At 43.7% G+C, this 27,287-nt stretch overlaps 1 protein-coding gene across 3 annotated transcripts in view; it reads left to right on the top strand.

The window, feature by feature from the left end:
- The window catches only part of PAM (peptidylglycine alpha-amidating monooxygenase), a 780,628-nt gene that overhangs the window by 416,215 nt on the left and 337,126 nt on the right, over nt 1-27,287 (top strand). For all 3 annotated transcript variants that reach the window (XM_029572646.1, XM_029572654.1, XM_029572664.1), the window contains exon 7: nt 9,597-9,694. In XM_029572646.1, coding sequence (XP_029428506.1) covers nt 9,597-9,694 — 98 coding nt within the window. The remainder of the gene's footprint in view (nt 1-9,596; nt 9,695-27,287) is intronic.

Here is a 27,287-nt window from a genome sequence, read left to right as displayed (position 1 = left end):
ATCCCTATGACACCTGGACCGACGATTCTTCTCAGGACTCTGATGACTTGCCATTGCTGCCTTCTCCTACTGAAAGCAGGAAGTGTTCTCCTCCAGAGGACCTATGCTTCATAAATTTTGTGAAGGAAATGTCTGAATTAGTTCCCTTCCAACTGTAGACTGAACAAGATGACAGACATCAAATGATGGAGCTGTTACAATTCCTGGATGCTCCCAAGGAAATAACCTCCATCCCTATTCACTAGGTTCTTTTGGATCTCCTCAAAAAGAGCTGGGAACACCCTGGTTCTGTTGCTCCACTCAACAGAAAAGCTGATACCACTTATTTGGTCCAATCAGCCCCAGGATTCCAGAAACCTTAGCTGGATCACCAATCTGTGGTGGTAGACTCTGCCCAAAAAATGGCAAAAAGAGCAAAACCCCACTCTTCCTTTCCCCCAGATAAGGAACAGAAATTCCTGGATGCCATCGGCCGGTGTGTCATCCAGGGATCGATGCTTATCTCTCGGATCGCCTCCTACCAGCTAGATATGACCCAGTACAACAGGGTCTTATTCAAGCAGATACAGGACTTTGCAGATTCCCTGCCTAAGCAATTCCAAGAACAACTTCTAACCCTAGTACACAAGGGTTTTGAGGCAGGGAAGCATGAAATAAGATCTTCTTATGATATCTTTGACACCACTTCCAGGGTCTCTGCAACTGCTATTTCGGCAAGAAGATGGGCCTGGCTTAAGTCTTCGGACTTGAGCCCTGAAGTACAAGATAGATTGTCTGATCTGCCCTGCATAGGAAACAATCTGTTTGGGGAACAGATTCAGCGGACGGTGGCGGAACTCAAGGACCATCATGAGACCCTTCGCCAGCTCTCTGATGCCCTCTGAGTACTCCTCCAAACAGCCTTTCAAGAAGGATACTAAAAAATCATTCTTCCGTCCAAAAAAGTCCTATTCACCACAGTCTAGGACTCGTTCCACGAGACCTTTCCAAAAGGCCCAGTCTCGTCAACCTCGTAAACAAAAGCCACAAGCAGCTCCTCAGCCGGGTCCTGCTTCCGGTTTTTGACTCCTGCATAGAGAGCAGCAGCCAGTTTCCACTGCCTCACATACCAGTGGGAGGGCGATTATGCCATTTCAACAACAGGCGGCACACAATCACCTCAGACCAGTGGGTCCTTACCATAATCTCTCAAGGTTATCGCCTGAACTTTCTCTCCATTCCACCGGACTCCCCATCTCTACTGGCATGGAGAACATCCGACCACTCACTACTCCTGGAGCTGGAGGTCTCCCTCCTCCTCCAGACCAGAGCAATAGAACCAGTACCTTACTCTCTCAACAAGGCCTAGGATTCTATTCCCGGTACTTTCTAATCCCCCAAAAATCGGGAGGCGTTCGTCCAATTCTGGACCTACGTGCCCTCAACAAGTACCTCCAACGAGAAAAGTTCAAGATGGTAACCTTGGATTCCCTCCTTCCTCTTCTGCAAAGAGGAGACTGGCTCTGCTCTCTCGATCTCCAAGACGCATATACGCACATTGCGATAACTCCATCTCATCGCAGGTTCCTGAGATTTCTAGTAGGCCCCAAGCACTATCAATACCGAGTGCTCCCATTCGGCCTGACATCTGCACTACGAATCTTCACCAAGTGCCTCGTAGTAGTAGCAGCCTTCCTCAGGACACAGGGTGTTCACGTCTACCCCTATCTAGATGATTGGTTGATCAGGGCTCCCACTCAGCAAGCTGCTCTGTCGTCCCTATGTCTTACTTTACACACTCTGATTTTGCTAGGATTTCTCGTCAACTACGCAAAATCCTGCTTAGTCCCATCTCAAAATGTATCATTCATAGGGGCAGACTTGGACACCTTGCAGGCAAAGGCATTTCTGCCTCGACAGCGAGCTCTCACTCTCATCTCCCTCGCACACCAGCTACAATCTCAGCAACGCACGACTGCACGCCACTTCTTTATCCTACTGGGACACATAGCATTTTTGTCAGCATACGGTAGATTCTGGAATAGCAGTGTTTTTTTATATGCCAGCAGAAGGCGGTATAGCAAAAGTAATAAAGCACTGTCATACTTCCATCTCACTGTTGTTAGAAGAGCAGCACAGCTCTGTTGCTTCTAGTTATTCAGCATTGCAAAATCTTATCTCCCTCAATTATCCCCCCCCCTTTCTGTCTACCCATCTGAAGCCATGTTTTGAGAAATAGGCATTTTTTGAAAACTGGCTTTTCTTGTAATTTTCCCCATCTGCTGTTTACCTCTTATATCCTTAGCCAGGGAAGTCAGACTCAGGCTAAGTAATTCCATTACATATTCCACCCCCTGAACTCTGAGGACTCACACTGACACCTGCTGGATGAAAATTTTCAAAATCTAAGGTTATATTGGTGTCAACACTATTCAACGCAATATAAATAACTTGTTTATTACATTATTTATTTTATTTATTTATTTATTTAAAGTTTCTTTTATACCGATGACCGTTTACACATCGCATCGGTTTACAGTTAAAAAGGAACAAATGGGCAGAACACTTACATATAACATTGAAAAAACAGGTTAACTTTTGGGCAGGGCCCTTACATGTAACTGAGATGTAACATAAATGCATTAAACGCTGGCCTCTTAAGAAATAACAAATATAGAAGACCAGGACTACTACCATATTTGCAAGGAAAGCTAATTCTATTAGTTTATTGCTCCCTCTGTGCAGCTAGTCAGATAACATCAAACAGGAATTTCTAACCCTCATCTAAGCTTTATTTCGTCTGTATGTTAGTTGCTGCTGAAGGCCGTCCAAATTGAAATCTTTAGCAGGATGTGCTTCTATGCTGCCTGGAAGCTCTGGGGTGATTCTTAGCATCTCCTGTTATCTGTTGTAATCTCTGCACTGTTGGTTGTATACGAGATTGGCTCATCTGAATTTATGCGGAGGCATGTCTTGTCAGAGTTCATGTTCATATCTTATTGGCTCAGTTCAGCATCAGGCCCTCTTTGTTCATCATGCCCTGCTTAGCAAAAGTTCAGTTTTCTTGAAATGTACATTTCCATGTTGTCTGAATTCTGGTCTCAGGTCTTTACTTTCAGCATCTCTCACTGACAGTTCACACCCTGCTTTATTATATTTTGTATGCATCTGGAACAGTTAAACTTAGGTGATCACCTCTCTCTTGATATCTGGATGCTTTGCGGCAAAGAGCATAGCATTCACTCGTCAACATTTCTTTTGACCCAACCAGCAATATAAGGAAGGCAATGATGTACAATAAGAAAATTTGTCATATTAAGGAATGCATAGCCATGTGAAAACCAAGAAAATATGTAGCATCAATAGCATAATGATTATATATTTAAGAAACGCAAAATAAATTACTGAGCTATAAAAAGCAAAATGTTTTCAAATTGTATAGCAAGTATGTGCAATTTGTCATTAGCTAAATGGATAAGTAAATATTTCCTTTCAAGTAAACTGGATGATTTTGGGAAAGCAGCAAAATCCTTGCAAGGAGTGGTTTGGGAATCTAGTATAGTTATTTACATAGAAGTTTCTAAATTATCAAGTGCTGTTTCCCATTTTACAACTTAATGTCTGTGAATACCTGATATGAGAGGAAAGAACAACCTCCGCCAAAGCCCATGTTAGGAGTTGGAGAGGAGAGGCATAAATACACTTAAGTCACCCTAGTTCTCCCCCTTATTCCCCTCAAACCCCATTCCACAGGACAATAGACAATATAGGACCAATAGCTTGTTCATACAGATTCCACATATAGGGCATTACACAAACTCTTGAAAATGTAAAAAAGGGAAAGAAATAAGCATGCAGAATCATTTGTGGAAAAATCAATAAGAAAATCACAACAAGAAAAACTTTACAGATCTGTGCAAAAAGGTATTGATATTAATTATTTAAACATGGGAAGGAGGGGAAGGAACCTCATCTTAATTCCTGGAAAAAAAATATGTACAAGTTAGTTTTAATTACAAGTTACACCTTACATACATATATACACGTACAAACTCTATCTTTCTTTGGACATGTCCAGTCCAAACACGCACATGTTCATTTATTAAGTAATTGCGTGTGGGGAAAGAAAAAGCTTAATGTGATTTTCCTCTTTCAGAGTTCTCTGTAAAGAGAAGTGAGGGAGCATCTTGGTTCTTGCAACTTCCGTTAAAAGGAGGACAAATGCCATCTTAGTACAAATTCTCACATAAAAAAAGTTTAATTCAATATTTTAAATCAAATTGCAAGGTAAGACACAAATTCTTTGTTTCTAAACAAGGCAGAAAATGCCTACTTCCTGTCCTGGGTCTTATCTGCATTGATTTATAAGACCCAGATAAGAAAAAAAAAGAAAGGTAGAGCATTAGATTGGAAATCAAAATCAATGCAGATAAGACCCAGGACAGGAAGTAGGAAATGCCTATAGATTGTGACGTACCCTTGTAGCTAGACTTCTTATCCTGACCTGATTAAGTCCGCCTTAAGATCCATACCTTGTTAACTAAAATCTTGTTAATTAGATTTATTAAGTATTTATCTTAATTAGAATCTTGTTAATTATAGATTTATTAAGTATTTATCAATTCCCGCTCGGAAGTATTTATTTATTAGCTATATTGAATATTGTTTTGTTTTTGTTTTTTTCTTTGGCAATGGGCAAGTTCTTAGCTCTGGCTTCCTATGCATTTACTTGTCTCTCACATTGTTCCATGTAACGCTCTTATACAAAGTTTTGTTCATTGTAAACCGGTGTGATTTGTAGTTTTTTACAGGAATATCGGTATATAAAAGTAATAAATAAATAAAATTTATTATTAATTTACACAGTGTAAAGGGGTATAAATCTATTGCTGTTTTTGTCCCTATGTCCTTACTCCCTCTATGTCCATGCCCTCTATGTCCTTACTTTCTATAACTTTCTTTCTTTGCTAAATAATTTTTTTTTAGGAAAATTAAATTTTCACTCTAATTCACAAGACCACAGACTGAAATGAGTAAATTTTGATAGCGCATATTTTCCTTATCTTCTCGTATTTCCTACCCATTCAAGCGAGATTTGCCTCAAAAAAGCAAAAATACACATGCTGATGCAATACAGTGTGTTCAGCCGAGCGCACTGTTTAACCTGTGATTGGACTCTGGTTTTGGACACGTGTCCACAACCTCTTAGCGTGTCCAGAATGAGTGTCCAAACCCCCCCCCCCCCAAACTAATTGCACTCATCACATGCAAATGCATACTGATGAGGTTATTAGTTGTTCTCCTCCTATTCCAAACAAAAAAAAAGTGCGCCCAATGCGCACATTTTTACCGTCAGAAATGAATGCCTGCCCAGAGCACAAAATACTGCTTTTCTGTACTTTGACTTAATATTGTGGCAATAATAAGTCTGAGGAACAAAAAGGATGAGAATGTAAAAAAAAAAAAAAAAAAGTGTGCTGGCGGTCAGGTTAGCAAAAGGGATGCTTAATTAATGAGTGTCCATTTTCCTAACCCATGGCTGTGTACAGCTTAGGAAAATGACTCTCATAAAATTGTTTTTCTAACCTGATGACAGCCATCTCTCCTGGGCGCCTGCAGCCAAGGAGGTGCTAGGGGTGCACATTTTTCCCTAGCGCCTCCTTTAATGCGAACTCCCCCCCCTCATTTAAATATTCGATCACGCACCCAGGAGAAGTAGCTGAACTACATATTAGGAAAGTGGGCACTCAACACTGAGCACCCGTTTTCCACGCAGATTTATTGGATCTGCCTGTCAGTGTTAGTTGACCCGTCAGACCAAAAAAAACCAAAACCTGCCTTCATGAATTGTCCATGAATTATACTTAAAAAGAAATGATGCCAAACATTTATATATCGACCAGCAATAGGCACTCATCTTACGAACAACTGTTTCCTATTCAATGTTTAATGTAAGGGATTTGTATTTCTAGGCCTGCTTCTGTTCGATTGCTTCAAGATAGCGCAAGATGCCATCTCCCATTCTGAGACACTCACTCCCCCCCTGTGCTCCCTGTTCTGCACATTTCCAAAGCAAACAAGCTCATTTTGGTTTCAAGAGAAAGCAAGAGAGTTTAGCAAGCACAAAGGAGGAACAAAAATTAGCAAGGAGCTAACAGCTCAGAACATTAATAAAAAGCAGTTTCAAGAAAATTAATTAATTTAGACCCAAAAACTGGCTTTGTGCCCAAAATGCCAGTGCACCAGTGTGGTGGCTGCATGTCTTTAAATTTGCAAATTAGTCATCTTAATGAGAGAAAATGTTAAGGGCAATGAACATTACTGCCATTTTCTTTCTAATATGCAAAAAAGTTTGCTAAGCTAAATTTACATTTTACATGTGTAAATTGGCCTGTCTGAAAATGTTGCCCATCTGCCAGGCTATAAAATTATATATGGGCTTCTAAAGCATGCATATTTTTTTGCTGGGTTAAAATAAGGCATTCACATGCTATTTTATACTTTCTTGGCTGCCTGAACAAATAGGTGCAAAGTATAGAGGCGCTTTTAGTGCATGTGATTTTATATTAGCAGATTTTTGAGGGGAAACCTACGTTTAGCTTCACTTTGAAAATTAGTTCTCATGTACTTTACAAGTATGTGCCCCAAAAATTGCACAGTGTAAGAAGATTAGAGGGATCATGGGCCTAGGGTGGCTAAAATGTTTTCAGAAACTTTAAAGTCAATAAAGAATCCTACTGAAAAAAAGAGGGATGTTAAGTCTCTTGTTTTACTGTCTTTTTTTTTTTTTTGCAGGAGGTTTAATCTTTGTGCTTTGACAATGGTCGTTATATTTTAGTGACTACAATGGAGTTGGGTTGCAGAGCATTAATCCCTAATATTGTACAGGCTCTCAATCTCAGCCAAGAGGGCAAAGGGTCTGTTCTCAGACTATACACTTAGATTCCAGCCAAAAAGAGGCTAAGAATGATAATCAAGTGTATTCAATCTGACAAGAAAACAGAGTATTCTCATTTTACTGCCAAATTATCTAAAAATGTTTTACTAATACTGCTGTCCTCACATTTAAAAACTGTATGGCAGGTGTGAGATTTGGGCCGGGGGGGGGGGGGGGGTAGGGGTGGGGTGGCAACGGATGTTCCCCCACCCCTTCCAGTCTATCTGGACCTCTTTGATTAATTGGAAGGAAAGGCACTTGGTGCTTACCCACTGTGAAATTCACTGTTTACCCTCTATGCCCCCTTTAAAAAAAAAAAAAAAAAAAAAAGCCTGTCTTTTCCCTGGGACTTCTGGGTTTAGCTTGCCAGAATAGTTGAAAGTTGCAAGGGTTAGCCTGCTTCCCATTCTTTTCACCTCATTCCCCATCACCTCTTCCCAGAGAAAAACAGTGAAAATACTAACCTCAAAACATGAAAGTTCCTGAATCCTAGAAATTATGGTCCTAAAAATTTAAATATGACATAAACCCGTGTTGCTTTAAGTAGGACATTAAGAAGTTCATATTCAGCTTCTGGGCAGCTGGCAAAGTTAGCTGGATAAACTTACGTAGCTAACTTAGCTGGGATGTTCTGTGGTACTGGTGTGCCATTGAACACATTCAACAATTTCAAAAATAGCCGGTTAGGTTTATCTAGCTAACTTTAGGACTGCTCTTTGGCTGTCCTAAATTTATTAAGCAATGTGACAAGGCGATAGCTAAAGCCAGAAGAATACTGAGCTGCATAGAGATATAAATAACCAGTAAGAAAAAGGAGGTGAAAATCCCCTTGTACAGGTCCTTGGTGAGGCTTCATCTGAAGTACTGTGTTCAGTTCTGGAGACTGAATCTGAAAAGGGACAGTCAGGATGTTGGCGTTCCAGAAAAGAGTGACTAAAATGGTGGGGGGGGTCTCTATCAAATGACTTATGAGGAGAGGTTGAAGGACCTAAATATGTATACCCTGGAGGAGAGAAAGTGCAGGGGAGATATGATACAGACCTTCAGATACCTGAAAGGTTTTAATGATGCTCAATCAACAAGCCTTTTCCTTTGGAAAGAAATCAGTAGAACTAGGGATCACAAAATGAAACTCCAGGGAGGATGACTCAGAACCATCAGGAAATATTTCTTCATATAGAGCGTGGAGGATGCCTGGAATGCCCTTCCGGAGGAAGTGGTGAAGACAAAAATAATGAAAGATTTCAAGGACCATGGAATAAACACTGTGGATCCCTAAAGGCTAGAGGATGGAAATGAAGAAAAAAACGCATGGAGGTAACTTGCTGGTGTGGCGGTTACTACCCTTAACCAGTAAGCCTTCATACTGTTGATGCAACTCCATTATTCTCTGCTTCAATGGCAGGGGAATTAGATTCAGACAGCAACCAACAAGGACATTGAATTTTATGGTCTGGGAAAACAAATAAGCATTGGGGTAACTTGCTGATGCTGCTGTTACCACCCTTAACCAATAAGCCTGATATTTTTGATGCAACTCCAACATTGCTCTCTGCTTCACCGGCAAGAGGTAATGGAGAATTGGATTCAGATAGTAATCAACAAGGGTCCTAATTTTGATGGTCTGGGAAACTAATAAGTATGGGGGGGACCTGTATGGTGCGGCAGATATTACCATAAGCTTGCTGGGCAGACTGGATGGACCATTTGGTCCCTTTCTGCCATCATTTCTATGTTTCTATAACTCTGAATATCAGCATTATCCAGCTAACTTAGCCGTGGAACATCCCAGGATCACCCTTGACATAGTTGGATAAGTTTATATCTGGCTATGGGCCTTATTTTCTAAGGCTATCGCAGGCTTGCACTAACTGCGCATGCCTGCGCTACCTACATCGAGGCGGAGTCGGCCCCGGAAGAGGAGGAGTCGGGGCATCACCGGGGCTGAGACTGCAAGGACGGCGCGGACAGCGAAAAGGTAAAGAGCCTTTTCGCTGCCTATTTCGCGCCCAATAACTTCACCTTTTATGGTGTAGTTATTCGGCGCGATGCCGGCAGCGATCGCACCGTGGAGGTGCGATCGCTGCCGGCTAGCGCAGGACCGCCCCCCCCCTTTCCCCCCCCCCCCGCCCCCTGTGACCACCGGATTTCCAGCCCTATATTAGGAGCGATCAAACCTGTGGGGTTTTCAAATCTCAGCGCTTGTCTAGCTAAGTGCCAAACACTGAAAATGAATTTGTTTCTACCTCAGTATAATGTGGATGTGACTGAATTTAATGGTAGGAAAAGTGATGATGTGGGGAAGAGGGCAGGCTGAAAACATATGTAAGGAAAGGTCTGGGAAAAATAATTGTGTTGCTAGTTAATGTAGTACAGGGTCACTGATACCCTGTATGCTGAGAAGGCCTTGCAAGCAGTATGGCAGAGTCATTAGCTGGACTGGCTGATTTTTAATTTGCTTGCATACTTTATATACGTTGAACTTTCAGACATTACAAAATGTGATGCCTCAAGCAATACCATCTCATTTTTGCCAAGTTCCTCATTACAGTAGGTAACTGATACATTGTGTGCTACATTTAAATATTATCCACTGTAAACCGCTTTTTTTTTTTTTTTTTTGTATTTTAGTGAAAATAAATTTCTGCTAACTAAACATTTATTAAATTTTTTTTTTTAGGGATTGTGGTTCGGGAACAGCTTTGGGAATATGCTCTGATAAAGTTAACATTTTGTACGCTTGGGCAAGAAATGCTCCACCCACTAGACTCCCCAAAGGTAGGTTGTTTTTTGTTTTCTTGAGTTTCTAGTCTTTGTTCTTTTGAAGCATTTGGAGCTTCTCTTTAGTAGGTTGACAAGGAAGTGATTTGTTTTTTTTTTTTTTAATTAAATTTTGAAAAAATATTTATTCTTGAATAATACAATGGAACCTCATAACGAAGCATTAAGTAATACATTAAAATATGTCGCTAACTTCTTATTCCCTGGCTGTCAAAAGAGGTAAGTGACTGCATGAAGCACCTGGTCCGGGACTAAAAATGCACCTAGTAAGGAGGTGGTGCATTAACGCTCTTTGCTGCCACTACTGCTACAGTGAAAATAAAAGCTCTTCTGAGCTAATATGCAGTCACTAAATTGTGCCTGCATTTTCGAAGGAGGTTTCCCCCTCCTGCAGCTGGCAAACTGGAACTTCAAAGAAGGATCCCTCTGCAGCTAAATGGAACATTGGAGGGTCACAGAGTGCCTGGGTGCTGGTTGATCCTGTGATAGCCTGCCTTCTCCCCACCTTCCCTGGTAACATACTAAAATACTGTTAAATAAATCAGATTTATTTCTTACATTCTTTTCATTAAAAATGTTGAAAGTGAGATTGCAAAAATTATATAAATGCAGTCAACAAGTCAAACCAATAGGAGCCAGCCCTGAGGGGCTTTAAATCAGCATTACGTCCGGCGCCATTTCCTCCTCTTCATCTGCCATGATCGGGGAAGGCCTGCGCAACCGGCGCCGAGCCCCGCCGGGGGAAGGTCTGGGCTTCACTCTCCCCACCCGGGGGAACCCGGCGACGATAACGCGGCAAAAGAAAGATAAGTAAAGATTGCATCTTTAAAAAAAAACCTAAAGACGCATCTAAACAATTCAAAAACCGCGCCGAAAGGGAGCCCCGCCCCCGATCCAGCTCCACCAATAGGAGCCAGCCCTGAGGGGCTTTAAATCAGCATTACGTCCGGCGCCATTTCCTCCTCTTCATCTGCCACGATCGGGGAAGGCCTGCGCAACCGGCGCCGAGCCCCGCCGGGGGAAGGTCTGGGCTTCACTCTCCCCACCCGGGGGAACCCGGCGACGATAACGCGGCAAAAGAAAGATAAGTAAAGATTGCATCTTTAAAAAAAAACCTAAAGACGCATCTAAACAATTCAAAAACCGCGCCGAAAGGGAGCCCCGCCCCCGATCCAGCTCCACCAATAGGAGCCAGCCCTGAGGGGCTTTAAATCAGCATTACGTCCGGCGTCGCGCGCCGAAGGAGCGCAACAAAGGGGCAAGCCCCTTTGTTTCGCCCCTTCGTACAGCCCCGAGGAAGTCCCGAGCCATACCCGCGGAAGAATCTATTGCCAGATATATCATTTCGGCGGCCTACATCCCGCCTCCCACCTGCACCCAACCGCTTCCTCCTCCTCCCTGCCGAGGCTTGCGCGATCGGCGCGGCCCATCCGGGGCAAAAGCCTTCTCACCAGACACTCGAGGTGAGACGTGCAGGAGAGACAGGGGGCAAAGAACAAAGATACCTAAAACGAAACTAAAACTAATTAGCCACTCCAGCAGCACTCATTCAGCCTCTAGCAGCACATCCAGTCTCCAGCAGCACATCCAGTCTCCAGCAGCACTCATTCAGCCTCCAGCAGCACATCCAGTCTCCAGCAGCACTCATTCAGCCTCCAGCAGCACTCATTCAGCCTCCAGCAGCACATCCAGTCTCCAGCAGCACATCCAGTCTCCAGCAGCACTCATCCAGTCACTCCAGCAACCAGCATTCGTCCAGTCACTCCACCATCCCTCTAGCAATCTTCTAGTCACCCCTGCATCCAGCATTCTTCCAGTCAATCCAGCATCTAGCACTCATCAAGCCACTCCAACACCCAGTAGTCATCCAACAATCTTATCCACCTGCAATTTCTTCGTAAAAAGACAGCATGCTACAAACTTTCCCCATTCAGATCATCCCTCACCTACTCACCCACAGAGCGAATACACCCGTGCTCAATCCACGATCAAAGAGATCCCTGATTCCAATCATGATCTCCCCTCTAACACAATTCCTAGGATTATCTCTAATCACCTTAACCCTTTTCAACTCCCAGTCGCTCTCAAAAAGATCTCATTTGCTCAACGACCTCCTCCTGGACACCCAACCGGACATCTGTGCCATTACAGAAACATGGCTAAAAAACACAGACACCGCAATTATTAACCAGTTGCCAACACAACAATATGACATCTTCTCTATCCCCAGACCTAAAAAAAGAGGGGGTGGAATAATGTTAATAGCAAAAAAAGAACTGAGACTGTCCCAACAAGCCTTCAAATCGACGACCAAATTAGAAATCGGACTATTCAAATCCTCCCAGCTTCAAGTCTGCCTTATTTACGCCCCCCCGGGGCTCCTAGAATCCGACCCTTCTCCACTCATCGAAACCATAGCCAAACACATCAACACTAACTCACCGGCTATTATCTTAGGAGACTTCAACATCCATGTTGACTCCCCTACCCTATCATCTAATTGCGAAGCTCTTCTCCTTTCTCTCCAGGCTATGGGATTCAAACAAATTATAAACAACCCCACACACAAGGCAGGCCACACACTTGACCTGATATTCACTAACGAAACCGTCTCGCCCATCACCCCTCCTTCCTGCTCTCCCATCCCCTGGTCAGATCACTCGATGATAACTACAAAATTATATATAAAACAAAAATTGACCCCTATTGTTACTAAATCCTCGATCCAGTTCAGGAAACCCTGTTCCATGGACACTCTCAACAACAGCCTGGCCGAAGAACTAATTAAACTGGACTTCTCAGATGCGGATACCGCTATGGACTCCTGGCAAACTATTACACACTCAGTAGCTAACAGAATTTGCCCTGTAACAACAAAAGTTATCAACCCAGCCCGCACGAACAAGAAACCCTGGTTCTCAACCGAACTAAGGAAACTCAAACAGGATCTACAACACAAAGAACAACGCTGGCGGAAAGATTCCTCCCCTTCCTCACTTGCTTCGTACAAAACTGCAATGAGCTACTATAGGACATCCATTACCCGCACCAAACGAGATTTCTACGCCAAAAAAATACACGGCTTCTTATATGACCCTAAAACTCTGTTCTCATATGTAGCTGCCCTTACCACACCTATGCCCCTCACCATCCCAGAAGAAGAAGCCCAGAACAAATCTACAGAGTTGGCTATCTTTTTTGATAACAAAATCAAAAACCTTCTTGCCCCCCTGGCTTCAACTAACATGGCTCCAAACCCTTCGCAACCATTAAGCCTCGCAACTAATAACCCTCCACCAAATATCCACAGACCGTCACTAGAAATTCTTGAACAGACATCCTCCCTGGAAATTGAATCAATAATCAAGAAAATGAAACCTTCCACTCATCCTCTGGACCAAATACCGACCAAACTACTTCTCACCATCCCTAACACCATTGCTAAACCGCTGGCAGACATCATAAATTGCTCCCTCAATCAAGGATCGGTCCCGGACTCCTTAAAAATTGCTTCACTTAAACCCTTACTTAAAAAACCCAACCTGGACCCAGCCGACCCTGCAAACTTCCGCCCCATTGCAAACCTACCTTTTATAGCCAAGCTAATGGAAAAGCTTGTCAACATCCGACTCACAGACTACCTTGACTCCCACAATATTCTCTACCCCTCTCAATTCGGATTCAGGAAACGCCTAAACACAGAATCCCTCCTTCTTTCTCTAACGGACAACATCCTGATGGGCCTTGACAAGGGACAATCTTACCTGCTAGCCCTTCTCGACATCTCTGCTGCGTTCGACACGGTAAACCACAATATCCTCATTAACCGCTTAATGGAAATAGGCATATCCGGCTCTGCACTGCTCTGGTTCACATCCTTTCTGAACAACAGACACTACAAAGTCAAAATAAATGACAAAGAATCTCACTCCATTCCATCAAACCAAGGTGTACCTCAGGGTTCGTCTCTTTCCCCTACCCTGTTCAATATATATCTACTCCCTTTATGCCAGCTACTCAATAGTCTCAATCTCACCCACTTTATATACGCGGACGATGTACAAATCATAATCCCCATTTCAGACCCCATCTCTACTCTAAATTTCTGGAACAACTGCTTACACGCCATCAACCTTCTGCTCTCGAGTCTCAATCTGGTCCTAAATACTTCCAAACGGAACTACTGGTTATCTCCCCTTGTGACAACAACCCCCTCGCAAATAATGCTAGCATCCCATTAGCAAACCAGGTTAGAGATCTTGGGGCCACCCTTGACTCTAGAATGAATTTCAAAAAATTCATTAACGCCACAACCAAAGAATGCTTCTTCAAGCTACAGGTCCTGAAGCAACTTAGACCGCTCTTACACTTCAAGGATTTCCGTTCGGTGCTTCAAGCCATACTGTTTTCAAAGATAGACTATTGTAATGCTCTATTACTTGGTCTGCCTGCTTCGTCCACCAAACCTCTTCAGATGCTGCAAAACGCAGCGGCTAGGATCCTTACAAACACTCATCGCAAGGACCATATCACACCAATACTAAAAATTCTACACTGGCTGCCCATCCAATATAGAATACTTTTCAAGGCTCTCACCATCATCCACAAATCAGTCTACCAGCAATCCACTCTCCAACTCACCTTCCCACTTGAATTACATACTTCCGCAAGACCGATCAGAACTGCCTACAAAGGTTCGCTCAAGGCCCCCCCCAACAAATCATCGGTCCACAACACTATTCACAAGCGAGCTCTTTCAACAGCAGGTCCACTACATTGGAATTCACTTCCACAAGACTTACGCCAAGAACAATGCCATTCAACTTTCAGAAAGAAATTGAAAACCTGGCTTTTCGCAGAAGCCTACCGCTGAAGGTTCTCCTCAACCATCACTGACTCTCACTCCCCCACCCCTCCCCTATCCCTTCCCCCCACCCAACCTCACCCTTTCCTTCTCCCTCTGGACATACCAGGCTAATAACTGCCTAGGACAAACCTATGTTTTGTATCTTACAGTTTTTGTTGATTTATATATTTATCTCTCTCTAATTGTTTCTTAGTTTAAACTCTGCACTGTCTTCCATTGCCCAGGTTCTATGCTCCCTGTTTAATGTAACTTTACTTTCTACCTTGATGTTAATTGGTTTCCCCTCAGATACATTGTAAACCGGTACGATAAGACCTAGTCTTGAGCATCGGTATAGGAAAAGAAATTAAATAAATAAATAAATAAATAAACCAATATATTATTAAAAATAATCAAGTAAATACATTTTAAAAAATGTGTACATTCAAATAAATCAAGTACTTAGGAGCCATACTCAGCTGAGCATGACCGAAACTCCCATCCTATCCCAGTCCAGAACGGACTTACAGATTTCATCAAGATTATAATAACTTTCTTTTACTGTTGGGTTATAATTTTCGGTTCCATATCAATTGCATTCAAGCTTTTTCAGGAGGTATAGTAGAAATACGTCAGTGACTAGCAATTTTCCTTCTTGCTGCTACCAACATATGGTTAATTAAAGAGAAATCTTTTTAAAGTGGGGAAGGAACTTGCTCCTCTAAATATCCCAACAGTCCTACAAGGGTCTACTGGTAGCAACTGCCCCACTACCTCATGAATCCATGATAGGGCATCTGTCTAAAAAATTTGGATTATTGAAATTTGCCACAATATCTGAAATAAAGTCCCTCTGCCACCACAATTCTACCAGTATATGTCAGATTCTCATCTTGTAGAGTATGACAGGAGTATAGTAGTCGGCAAAAAAACAAAGTGGAGAAGATGAACGGTATACCTGCTGGTAAAGGATCATATATAAATAGTATAGCGCTAAAAAATTGTCGGATCATTGTAGAGGTGCTATAAATCAAGACATAATCAGTGAGGAATATTTCCAAATACTTTATTCAAAGATGCTGTAGATCTTGGTCCCTGATGTGGAGCGTGTTTCGCCACAAGGGCTGCATTGGGAGGGACTGAAGCCCAAAGCTAGTAACACGGCGTCAGTGAAAAATTCAATTGAGCACCTGCAAGTTCGCATGAGTAGAGGGGCTCGACCGGCTTAATTGCCCGGATCAAGCAGGAGCATCGAGGACTCAGTTCCCCGAACAACAATACAGTGTAGATTGAAGTCGTACAGTTAATTGCTTGTACATTTAAAGGAGCCGGTATCGGGTACAACAGTGAAATAACATGGCAGGACACCGTTAAGCAACCAGGAGCGGGACACCCATCATGAAGACAGTTCAACCAGGAGCGGGACACCCGTCATGGAGACAGTTCAAGAAGAAGTACCATCTGTAGACAAGTTTATAGCTGTTTTTGTGTGTTAGCACTTATAGAATTATCCTTCCAAAACGTTTTATAAATTCCCCATCCATTAATGACCATTTATTATCCAGCTTCAGTCTCTTAAATGGCATTTTAAAATAAGAAATGCACTTGTGTTACAGTTTAGACACCAGGCTTTTGCTCTGTGAATTAGAAACTAAGAGATGCTCTATTGCATGTTTCCCAGTAAGGATCTTTGGTCATTAAGCCTTTTAATTGTAAATGTTCTGAAAACAGGAACATTAGAGGAATCAATTTTCTCATTCATTTCCTGAAAGCTTTGGATTGAGCTGCATTGAGACAATTGACCCATTTTTACACATTTTGCCACATGTCAAGTCCTAAATGACAACATCTCAGGTGGGTTCAGATATTCCCATAATGGGATTGTAGTGGTTTACAAATTTAAGAATCATACACAATTTTTGACATAAAACGTGTATACATGACATTTAAAATATACATTAGTATCTATTAATGTATGCATATATGGTGATATTACAGGTTTTATATTTAATCATCCATATTTATATATTATGATTCTATTCCTTCAAATGCTGCCTTAAATAGCCAGGTCTTGAATGCTTTTTTAAAAGGTTTTACAGCTTTTTGGCAGGCTTGTGGTATTGTAGGGGCTATTGGATATCCCTTAACTCCCCATTTACATAGTAACATAGAAATGACGGCAGAAAAAGACTACATGGTCCATCCAGTCTGCTCAGCAAGTTTCTTATGGTAGTAACTGCCACTCTGTGTGCAGGTTACCCCCATCTTTCTGCTGAGGGTAATAACCGCCGCTCTCTTCAGATTACTGTTAAAGGTAGTATCTGCTCTGTACAGGTTATGCCCAAGCCTTATGTTAAGGGTAGTAATATTTACAATCAAAACCAAGCAACTGTGAAACCCATAACAAAATTACTGCTAGCAACATTTGTATGCGATGAGTAGCCTTCATGATAATTCAGACAATGCTGCTTGAACATGCTTTGCTTTTGGATTTGGCTATAGAAGCAATCTTGTGCTTTTTCTCTGTCTGTATATCAGTATCCTGGACCATAAAAGTCGGGGCCCATCATTGGCTGACAGCTGAATAAAATTCTCTTTTTTTTTTTTGCTCCAACCGTCAAAGCGGAGAGCAATGTTGCAGTTGCTTCAAAACCCAACTTAAAGAACAACCTTATATATGAGAAAATCAATGTATATCCAAATGTATCAAAATTTCTTCCTCAAATATAAGACTTGCTATGACAGATACATTAAATGATAAATCCTGCAACCTTCATATATGCACCTCAGTTCCCTTGTATGTATCGGGTAACCTCTGTGGAGCTATGAGTGTTTCACTGTGCTTTTGATTTAATCATCGGTTGCTAAAGGATCTAAAGTCTATTATAATAGCTGTTATATGAATACAGCTATAAACAAGTTACTAATGTACTTAACTTGAAAGTGGTGACTTGTAGAATGCCGCTTTTGTGATGTTCAAAGACAAAGTTCCCGCTCAGGTACTGTTTTGCAATTTGCCGCTGTGATTATTGAAATGTCCGTCTTGACTGAGGGTTCCTTTCAGGTCTTCATGCCGCTTGCTACCATATACGCCCGACTCTGCAGGGTTTCGGAAATCTTCCTTCTTCAGGGGTATACCAAGCTATTATATATGGCAAAGTGATAAATGCATAATAAACATTTTAGATGCAAAAAGAACATATAATCTTCTGGCTTCTACAACACTACAAAAACTGTCTAAGCCTTATATAGAGGCGCACTGTGGTGGAAGAAATCGTAGCTTAGATAGACTGTATTTAGTCTGTATTTAATCCAGTACCTTTCCCAGTTTTGATTTTCAAATCAGCGCTGTTGTGAAAAATCTTCCTGTCACCTCAGGGAAAATTTCAGCATCTGACGTAATCTCGTGCATGCGCTGTCTTTTAACTAGTTGAAAAAAGACTGCAAAATCACGTGATGATTTGACAGCGCTGTTCTGAATAATCAACATCCATGATACAGGTGTCCAAAATATAGAGTATTTTAGGGCGTTATGACATCGTGTGCTATTCTATTTTAAAACGAGGCTTATAGAACATCGAAGCCATCTCAACACTAAGGATGTCAAGGCTCCAATAGTAGCACATAGCATCAGTAAACAACATGAGTTTAAAGATTACAAATGGACCATTTTGAAACATATCACAGCATCGAAGAGGGGAAGGGACCGGAAAGCAAAACTTAATTTAAGAGAACTTCTGGATTTTCAAGTTACAAGCAATTGAACCGGTGGGACTAAATGATAAAATAGAATGGCACATATTGTCATTGTGAGAAATTTTGATACATTTGCAGTTGCTTCAAAAGCATCAGCACTAACTGGATAAGGATAGTAATCCCCATGCCTTATGTTCCTTATGTTAAGGATAGTAACTGCCACTCTGTAACATTTACCTCTATACACCCTTTTCTTCATTTCAAGCATCTAACCTTTAAATATCCTCAGTGTTTATCCCATGCCCTTTTGAATTTGTTTACTATTTTCATCCTTACCACCTCTTCCAGAAGGGCATTCTAGACATCCACCACCCTCTCCGTGAAGAAATATATCCTGATGTTGATTCTGGATCTTCTCCCCCTGGAGCTTCATTTCGTGACCCCTAGTTCTGCAATTTCCTTTCCAACAGAAAAGGTTCAAAATTTGTGCATCATTAAAACCTTTCAGGTATCTGAAGGTCAGCATCATATCTCCCCTGCACCTCCTCTCTTCCAGGGTATACATATTTAGATCCTTCAGCATTTCCTCATAAGTCTTCCAATATAGACCCCACACCATTTTGATCACCCTTATCTGGACTGCCTCCATCCTGTCTGTGTTCTTTTTGAGATACGGCTCCAGAACTGAACACAGTACTCCAGGTGACTCCTCACCACGGACCTGTACATCCTTGTACATCCTAGCATTCTTTTGGCTTTCGTTATCGCTTGTCATATTGCTTCACATCCTTCAGATCACCAGATGATATCACTCCATCTCCCAGTCCATGCACATTAGTCTTTCACCACCCATCACAAACAGATCTTTTGGATTTCCACTCCCTAGATGCATGACTCTGCACTTCTTGGCATTGAATACCAGCTGCCAAATCTTCAAGCTTTCTTAAATCAATTTTCATTCTCTCTACTCCTTTAGGTGTATTTACTCTGTTGCAGATGTCAGTATCATCTGCAAATAGACAAGTTTTACTTTCTATCCATTCCACAATGTCTCTTACAAAGATATTGAACAGAGCTGTTCCCAAAACCGATCTTTATAGTACTCCATTTAACACCATGCTCTCTTTAGTGTAGGTTCCATTTTCTATTACATGCCATCTCCTTTCAGTCAACCAGTTTATAATCAATTCCACCACCTTGACGTCCATTCCAAAGATTCTTATTTTATTCATACGCCTCCTATGTGGGACTGTGTCAAAAGCTTTGCTGAAATCTGAGTAAATCACATTGAGCACTTTCACTTGATCCGATTGTCTTGTCATCCAATCAAAAAAATCAATGGATTTGTTTGACAGGACTTTCCCCTGGTGAATTCATGCTGCCTCGGGTCCAGCAACGTACTGGATTATAGATAGTTCAGATCCTTTCTTTCATCAGAGTCTCCATTAATTTTTCCACCACATAGGTGAGGCTAACTGATCTGTAGTTTCCAGCCTCGTGAAGCAGGACCTCACCTGCTCTTCTCCAATCTCACGGCACACACTCTTTTCCAGGGATCTATTGAACAGATCTGTCAGCAGAGCCGCCAGGACATCTCTGAGTTCCCTAGTATAATGGGATGTTCCTCAAGCAGCCCCATGGCCTCTCCACTTTGTTTTCGTAGTTCTCACAGAACAAGCAGGATAGTAGTCCTCACACATATGGGTGACATCACAGGATGGAGCCCAATCACGGAACACTTTTGTCAAAGTTTCTAGACCTTTGACCGGCCCCTACTGGGCATGCCCAGCATGGCACTAACCCTGCAGCCAGCAGGGGTCCCCCTTCAGTCTTTTTTTCCGCGCAGCAGTAGCCATGCAGTTAAGGAGCTCCACAGAGATTCCTGACAGGAATTTTCCTCAATGAATTACTAAAAACTTTCATACCCTACAGGGGTCCCTCCTTCGAATTTTTGACTCTGCGGTACTCCGGCAAGTTTTTACCTGTTTTCGGTCGATTCCCATTGAGTTTGGCCCTCGCGGCCTGCTGGCCGTCGACCGTACCGCGGCTCGAGTTTTTTCATGGCTATGACATCGGGGTTCCGTCGGTGCCCGGACTGTAATCGCACCATGTCCATCACAGACCCTCATAAAGTCTGTGTAATGTGTCTCAGATGTGAGCACGATGTCCTGACCTGCACCAAATGTGCCCTAATGACACCCAAAGGTCGCAAGGCCAGAATGGAGAAGATGGAACTTCTCTTCCGTGCTCAAACCCCGACGCCGTCTATTGCATCGACGTCATCAGAACCAGCACAGTCAAATTCGCGCCAGTATTGACCACCGGCCGGTGACCATACGGCATCGATGACTTCTCGGCCTTTGACTACCTCTACTCCCTCTTAGGATCGAGGGGATCGTAGAGAGCGACATTGAAAGCCTCGGACCATCGAGGGAGCGAAATCATCGACCTCTCCATCGTCCGAGCCGCCGTTGAAGAAACCCCGTCCAGAAAAGGCACCGACCTTTTCGGCGACCGGGTCACTGAGGGCAACCCTCACCCAAAAGGGAATTGGTAGCCGCAACTCCGCCTTTAATGGTGGTCCCTCCAGCTATGCCTCTGCCTCCTTCTTCTGTTCTGGAGCAGGGCTGCTTGCTCCAGGTCTCCGAGAAGAACTGGACCGGATGGTTCAGGAGGCCATCGACAAGGCGATGCATCGACTTCGAGTTCCTCTGGCACCGGTACCGATTGCGGAACCGACCTTCGACCCGATTCCAGCAGCGTTGGCACCACTGCTCTAGAGGATGGAAGCGCTCATGGCTGCTTTTCCACCGATGGATCCCGGGTCACCGATGGCTCCGGTGCCCTCCCCACTTGCTTTGTCATCGGGAGGAGAAACACCGTTCCACATCCCTCCATCGGGAGTCCTACCGATGCCCCAGCCATCGATGCCGACACGTCCATTGATGCCATTGTGTCCGTCGGCGCCACCAGTCCATTCATCGATGCCTTCATCGGTGCCTCCAATTATTCCTTCGGATCCTTCGGAATCTAGACCAGGACCATCAGGGATTCCACCGTCCCGTCCCCCTAGGGCTCCTAGAGGAGCAGATGCCGATCCCTACGATACCTGGACAGATGATTCTCCACCAGACACCGATGACTTGCCTTCACCACCTTCTCCTTCTGAAAGCAGAAAGCGTTCTCCTCCAGAGGACCTTTCCTTCATAAACTTTGTTAAGGAGATGTCTGAATTGGTTCCCTTCCAATTACCGACTGAGCAAGATGACAGGTACCAAATGATGGAGTTGTTGCAATTCCTTGATGCTCCCAAGGTAATCACCTCCATCCCTATTCACCAAGTTCTTCTGGATCTCCTCAAAAAGAACTGGGAACACCCTGGCTCTGTTGCTCCAGTCAACAGGAAGGCTGACACCACTTATTTGGTACAAACAGCCCCAGGTTTTCAAAAATCTCAATTGGATCACCACTCTGTCATCGTGGAATCTACCCAAAAGAGAGCAAAGAGATCAAAACTTCATACTTCCTTTCCCCCAGGAAAGGAGCAAAAATTTCTAGATGCCATTGATCGCCGGGTCTTCCAGGGCTCAATGCTCATCTCTCGGATTGCCTCTTACCAGCTGTATATGACCCAGTACAACAGGATCTTATTCAAGCAGATTCAGGACTTTGCAGAGTCCCTACTGCAGCAATTCCAGGAACAGCTTCAAACTCTAGTAAACAAAGGTTTTGAGGTGGGCAAGCATGAGATAATATCATCTTACAATATCTTTGACACTGCTACCAGGGTTTCTGCAGCTGCTATCTCGGTGAGAAGATGGGCCTGGCTCAAGTCTTCAGACCTTCGCCCTGAAGTTCAGGATAGATTGTCTGACCTGCCCTGTATGGGAGACAATCTGTTCGGTGAACAGATTCAACGAACAGTGGCAGAACTCAAGGACCATCATGAGACCCTGAGACAGCTCTCTCTGATGCCTTCTGATTATGCCTCCAAGCAGCCATTCAGGAAGGATACTAAAAAGTCATTCTTCCGTCCAAAGAAGTCCTATCCACCACCGTCTAGGACTCGTTCCACGAGACCCTTCCAAAAGGCCCAGTCTCGTCAGACACGAAAACAGCAGCCACAAGCAGCTCCTCAGCCGGGCCCTGCTTCTGGTTTTTGACTCCTGCATAGAGAGCAGCAGCCAGCTTCCACTGCCCCAGATACCAGTGGGAGGTCGATTGTGCCATTTCCTCAACAAGTGTCGCACAATCACCTCAGACCAGTGGGTCCTCGCCGTAATCTCTCAGGGTTATCACCTGAACTTTTTCGCCATCCCACTGACCTCGGCTGACGTGGGGAACATCCGACCACTCCTGGAACAGGAGGTCTCCCTCCTCCTCCAGTCCAGAGCAATAGAACCAGTGCCCTTTCCCAACAAGGCCTAGGATTCTATTCCCGGTACTTTCTAATCCCCAAAAAATCAGGAGGCGTTCGTCCAATTCTGGACCTACGTGCCCTCAACAAGTACTTCCAACGAGAAAAGTTCAAGATGGTAACCTTGGGTTTCCTCCTTCCTCTTCTATGAAGAAGAGACTGGCTCTGCTCTCTAGACCTCCAGGACGCATACACTCATATTGGCGATAACTCAATCTCATCGCAAATACTTGAGATTTCTGGTAGGCCTCATCACTGTCAGTACCGAGTGCTTCCATTCGGCCTCGCATCTGCACCACAAGTCTTCACAAAATGTCTCTTAATAGTTGCAGCCTTCCTCAGGACTCAAGGTGCTCACGTCTACCCCTATCTAGACGATTGGTTAATCAGGGCTCCCACTCAGCAAACTGCTCTGTTGTCCCTGCATCTTACCTTACACACCCTGATTTCGCTAGGATTTCTCGTCAACTACGATAAATCCTGCTTAGTCCCATCTCAAACCTTATCATTCATAGGGGCAGATTTGGACAACTTGCAGGCAAAAGCTTTTCTACCTCGACAACGAGCTCTCACTCTCGTCTCTCTTGCACACCAGCTGCAGTCTTAGCACTACACGACTGCACGCCGCTTTCTCATCCTACTGGGGCACATGGCGTCCTCAGTGCAGGTCACTCCGATGGCCAGCTTAGCTATGAGAGTCACGCAGTGGACTCTAAGGTCACAATGGACTCAATGCATTCAGCCCCTGTCAACCATTGTCAACGTCACCGATTCACTCCGTCAGTCTCTAGCCTGGTGGAAAACTCAGATCAATCTCCTCCAAGGCTGACGCTTCCAGGCTCCAGACCCTCAAATAATTCTCACCACCGATGCTTCCAACCTCAGCTGGGGAGCTCATGTGACCGATCTGCAGACACAAGGATCTTGGTCTCCAGAGGAAGTCAAACACCAAATCAATTTCCTGGAGCTGCAAGCAATCAGATATGCTCTCAGGGTATTTCAGGATCACCTCTCCAACCAGGTGGCCATGTGGTACATCAACAAACAGGGAGGGACGGGCTCCTACCTCCTGTGTCAGGAAGCTGCGCAGATATGGGCGGAAGTCCTCTCCCACTCGATGTACCTCAGGGCTACCTACTTGCCGGGTGTGGATGATGTGTTAGCAGACAAGCAAAGTCGCACCTTTCAACCGCACGAGTGGTCTCTCAACCCCTCAGTGGCGGACTCGATCTTCCAACAATGGGGTTACCCTCACATAGATCTCTTTGCGACATGTCAAAACTGCAAAGTAGGGAACTTTTGCTCTCTCACTCGCAGCCAACACTTGCAACCAAGAGATGCGTTCTCCCTCTCGTGGGCAACAGGTCTCCTATATGCATTCCCTCCACTTCCCCTTCTCTCGAAGACTCTCATGAAGTTATGTCAGGACAAGGGAACCATGATTCTGATAGCACCTCACTGGCCATGCCAAGTGTGGTTTCCAATACTTCAGAATCTCTCCATTCGCAGGCACATTCCCTTGGGAAAGGACCCGCTTCTGATCACTCAAAACAACGGATGCCTGTGCCACCCCAATCTTCAAGCCTTGTCCCTGACAGCATGGATGTTGAATGGTTAATCCTTTCTGAATCAGTTTCCCGTGTCCTGATTGCTTCACGGAACCCTTCCACGAGAAAATCTTATTCTTACAAATAGAACAGGTTTCAGTCATGTTGTTGTTCTCAATCCCTTGACTCCTTTACCTGTCCAATCTCGAAGTTTCTGGACTATCTCTGGCACTTGTCAGAGTCAGGTCTAAAAGCTTCCTCCATTAGAATGCATGTTAGTGTGGTGGCCACCTTCCATAAAGGTGTTGGGGGTGTTCCTATATCAGTACAACCCCTTGTAACACATTTTCTGAAGGGCTTGCTTCACCTCAAGCCTCCACTGCGACCTCTGGCCCCTTCTTGGGACCTCAACCTGGTTTTGGGTTGGCTCATGAAACCACCATTCGAGCCTCTCCAATCCTGTGAACTTCGCTATCTCACATGGAAAGTGATTTTCATTTTGGCAACCACTTCGGCTCGCAGAGTTAGTGAGTTGCAGGCCCTAGTTACCTATCCGCCTTACACTAAACTTCTGCAGGACTGGGCAGTACTCCGCACTCACCCTAAGTTCTTGCCTAAGGTAGTATCGGAGTTTGATCTCAATCAATCCATTATACCTCCTATCTTCTTTCCCAGGCCCCATTCCAATCCAGGAGAGCAAGCTCTGCATACCCTTGACTGCAAACGGGCTCTAGCATTCTGCCTAGACCGTACAGCTGCCCACAGGAAAAGCACTCAATTGTTTGTCTCTTTCCATTCCATCAAATTGGGGCAACCTGTGGGTAAGCAGACTCTCTCCTCCTGGTTAGCGGACTGCATATCCTTTTGCTATCAGCAAGCGGGCATTCCACTTCAAGACCGTGTTAAAGCACACTCTGTGAGGGCCATGGCGACATCAGTAGCACATCTACGCTCTGTGTGCTTTCTGACATTTGCAGGGCTGCCACCTGGAGTTCTCTCCATACTTTTACAGCCCACTATTGCTTGGACAAGGCCAGAAGACAAGATTCCATCTTCGGCCAATCTGTCCTGCGTAACCTGTTCACAACTTGACGTACCAACACCCTTCCGCCTGCTCGGTAGGGTTCAGGATGCCCTCGGCCAAATTTCACCCCAGTCCTAGTGCCTTGCACACCTGGGTACATTTGGTGCATACTCGGACATCCTCAGCTCAGTACCCCCCACCATATGTGAGGACTACCATCCTGCTTGTCCTGTGAGAAAGCAAATGTTGCTTACCTGTAACAGGTGTTCTCACAGGACAGCAGGATGTTAGTCCTCACAAAACCCGCTCGCCGCCCCACAGTGTTGGGTTCGTTACGTTTCTTATTTTAGTTTTCGGCACTTCCTGTAGCTTTTTCAACAAGAGTGAAGGGGGACCCTTCTTGGCTGCAGGGTTAGTGCCATGCTGGGCATGCCCAGTAGGGGCCGGTCAAAGTTCTAGAAACTTTGACAAAAGCCGTGATTGGGCTCCATCCTGTGATGTCAACCATATGTGAGGACTAACATCCTGCTGTCCTGTGAGAACACCTGTTACAGGCAAGCAACATTTGCTTTCTTCCCATACATTCTGTAAAATGAGTTGTCTACCCCAGTCCCATCTGTGGTCTTGTCAACTAGCAATGGTATAGTAGAACTATGCCAGTGATTAGCAATTATCCTTCTTGCTGCTACCAACATGTAGGGATATCTTTTTAAATTGAAAAGGAACTTGCTCCTCTAAATACCCCAACAGTGCTGCAGGTTCTACTGGTAACAACTGCCCCACTACCTCATGAATCCATGACAGGGTTTCTGACCAGAAAATCTGGATTATTGAAATTTGCCACAATATCTGATGTAAAAAGTCCCTCAGCCACCACAATTCTTCCAGTATATGTCAGAGTCTCATCTTGAGTATATGACAGGAGTATATGACAGGAGTATATGACAGGAGTATAGTATAGTATAGTATAGTATAGTAGAACCATCTGTAGACAAGTTTATAGCTGTTTCCTTGTTCATTAGCACTTATGGAATTATCCTTCGAAAACATTTTATACATTCTCTAGGGTCTTTATTGAGCATCAAACTGAAGTATTTGTTTAACATTTCTGCCATTTCTTTATCTGTTTCTACACAATGCTCCTTGTCACTCAGTTTCACTATACCACTTCAAGCCTTCCTTCTTTCTCTAATATATCTGAAAAAATGTTTTGTCACCTCTCTCTACCTCTTTAGCAAACTTTTTTTCTGCCTGACCTTTTGCTTTCCTGATTTCTTTTTTAGTCTCCCTCAGTTTCACCAGGTATTCTTCCTTTTGTTTGGGATCCTTTATACTTCTTGAATGCTATTCTTTTTGCCCTTATTTTTTCAGCCACCTCCTTTGAGTACCAAATTGGTTTCCTTTCCCTTGTATTTTTGTTACTTTTCTGACATAAATTTGTTGCCTTTGTAATAGATCTGTTTAATTTGGCCCACTATTGTTCCACCTCACTCATTTTTTCCCAGTCTTTTAATTCTTCCTCCAGGTACATCCCCATTTTGTCAAAGTCCGTCTTTTTGAAATTCAAAACTCTAGTATCTTATTTGCAATATAAAACTATACTGTCTGATCACTAGTGCTCAAGGAGGATTCTTTGGACATTAGAGACATTATCCCCATTAACGAGTACTAGGTTGAGTATCAGGCCCTCCCTCATGGGTTCCATTATCATTTGATTGAGCAGAGCCCTTTGAAGGGTATCCATAATCACTCTTCTTGCAGATTCTGCAGAAGGGATACTCCAGTCCACATCCAGCAGATTAAAATCTCCAGTGATCAACACTTCTCCCTTCTTTCCCCACCTTTTGGATATCTTTCACCAAGTCTTGGTCCAGGTCTTCAGTTTGGGTTGGAGTCCTGTAGACCACATCAATGCAAATGGAAAAACCATCATCTGAATCTTGCCCCTAGGTGTCACCCTTAAGCAGTGACCGCAACTCCTCCTAAATTCCCTAAAGTATTATGTATTTTTAGCGAAATAAAACATGTATATCAAACTTTTTTTTTTTAAACCGTATTTA

The sequence above is a fragment of the Rhinatrema bivittatum genome, chromosome 1, assembly GCF_901001135.1.
Source record: "Rhinatrema bivittatum chromosome 1, aRhiBiv1.1, whole genome shotgun sequence".
Taxonomy (NCBI): domain Eukaryota; kingdom Metazoa; phylum Chordata; class Amphibia; order Gymnophiona; family Rhinatrematidae; genus Rhinatrema; species Rhinatrema bivittatum.
Note: the sequence above shows the minus strand (reverse complement) of the source record. Positions and strands in the feature narration are given on the sequence as shown.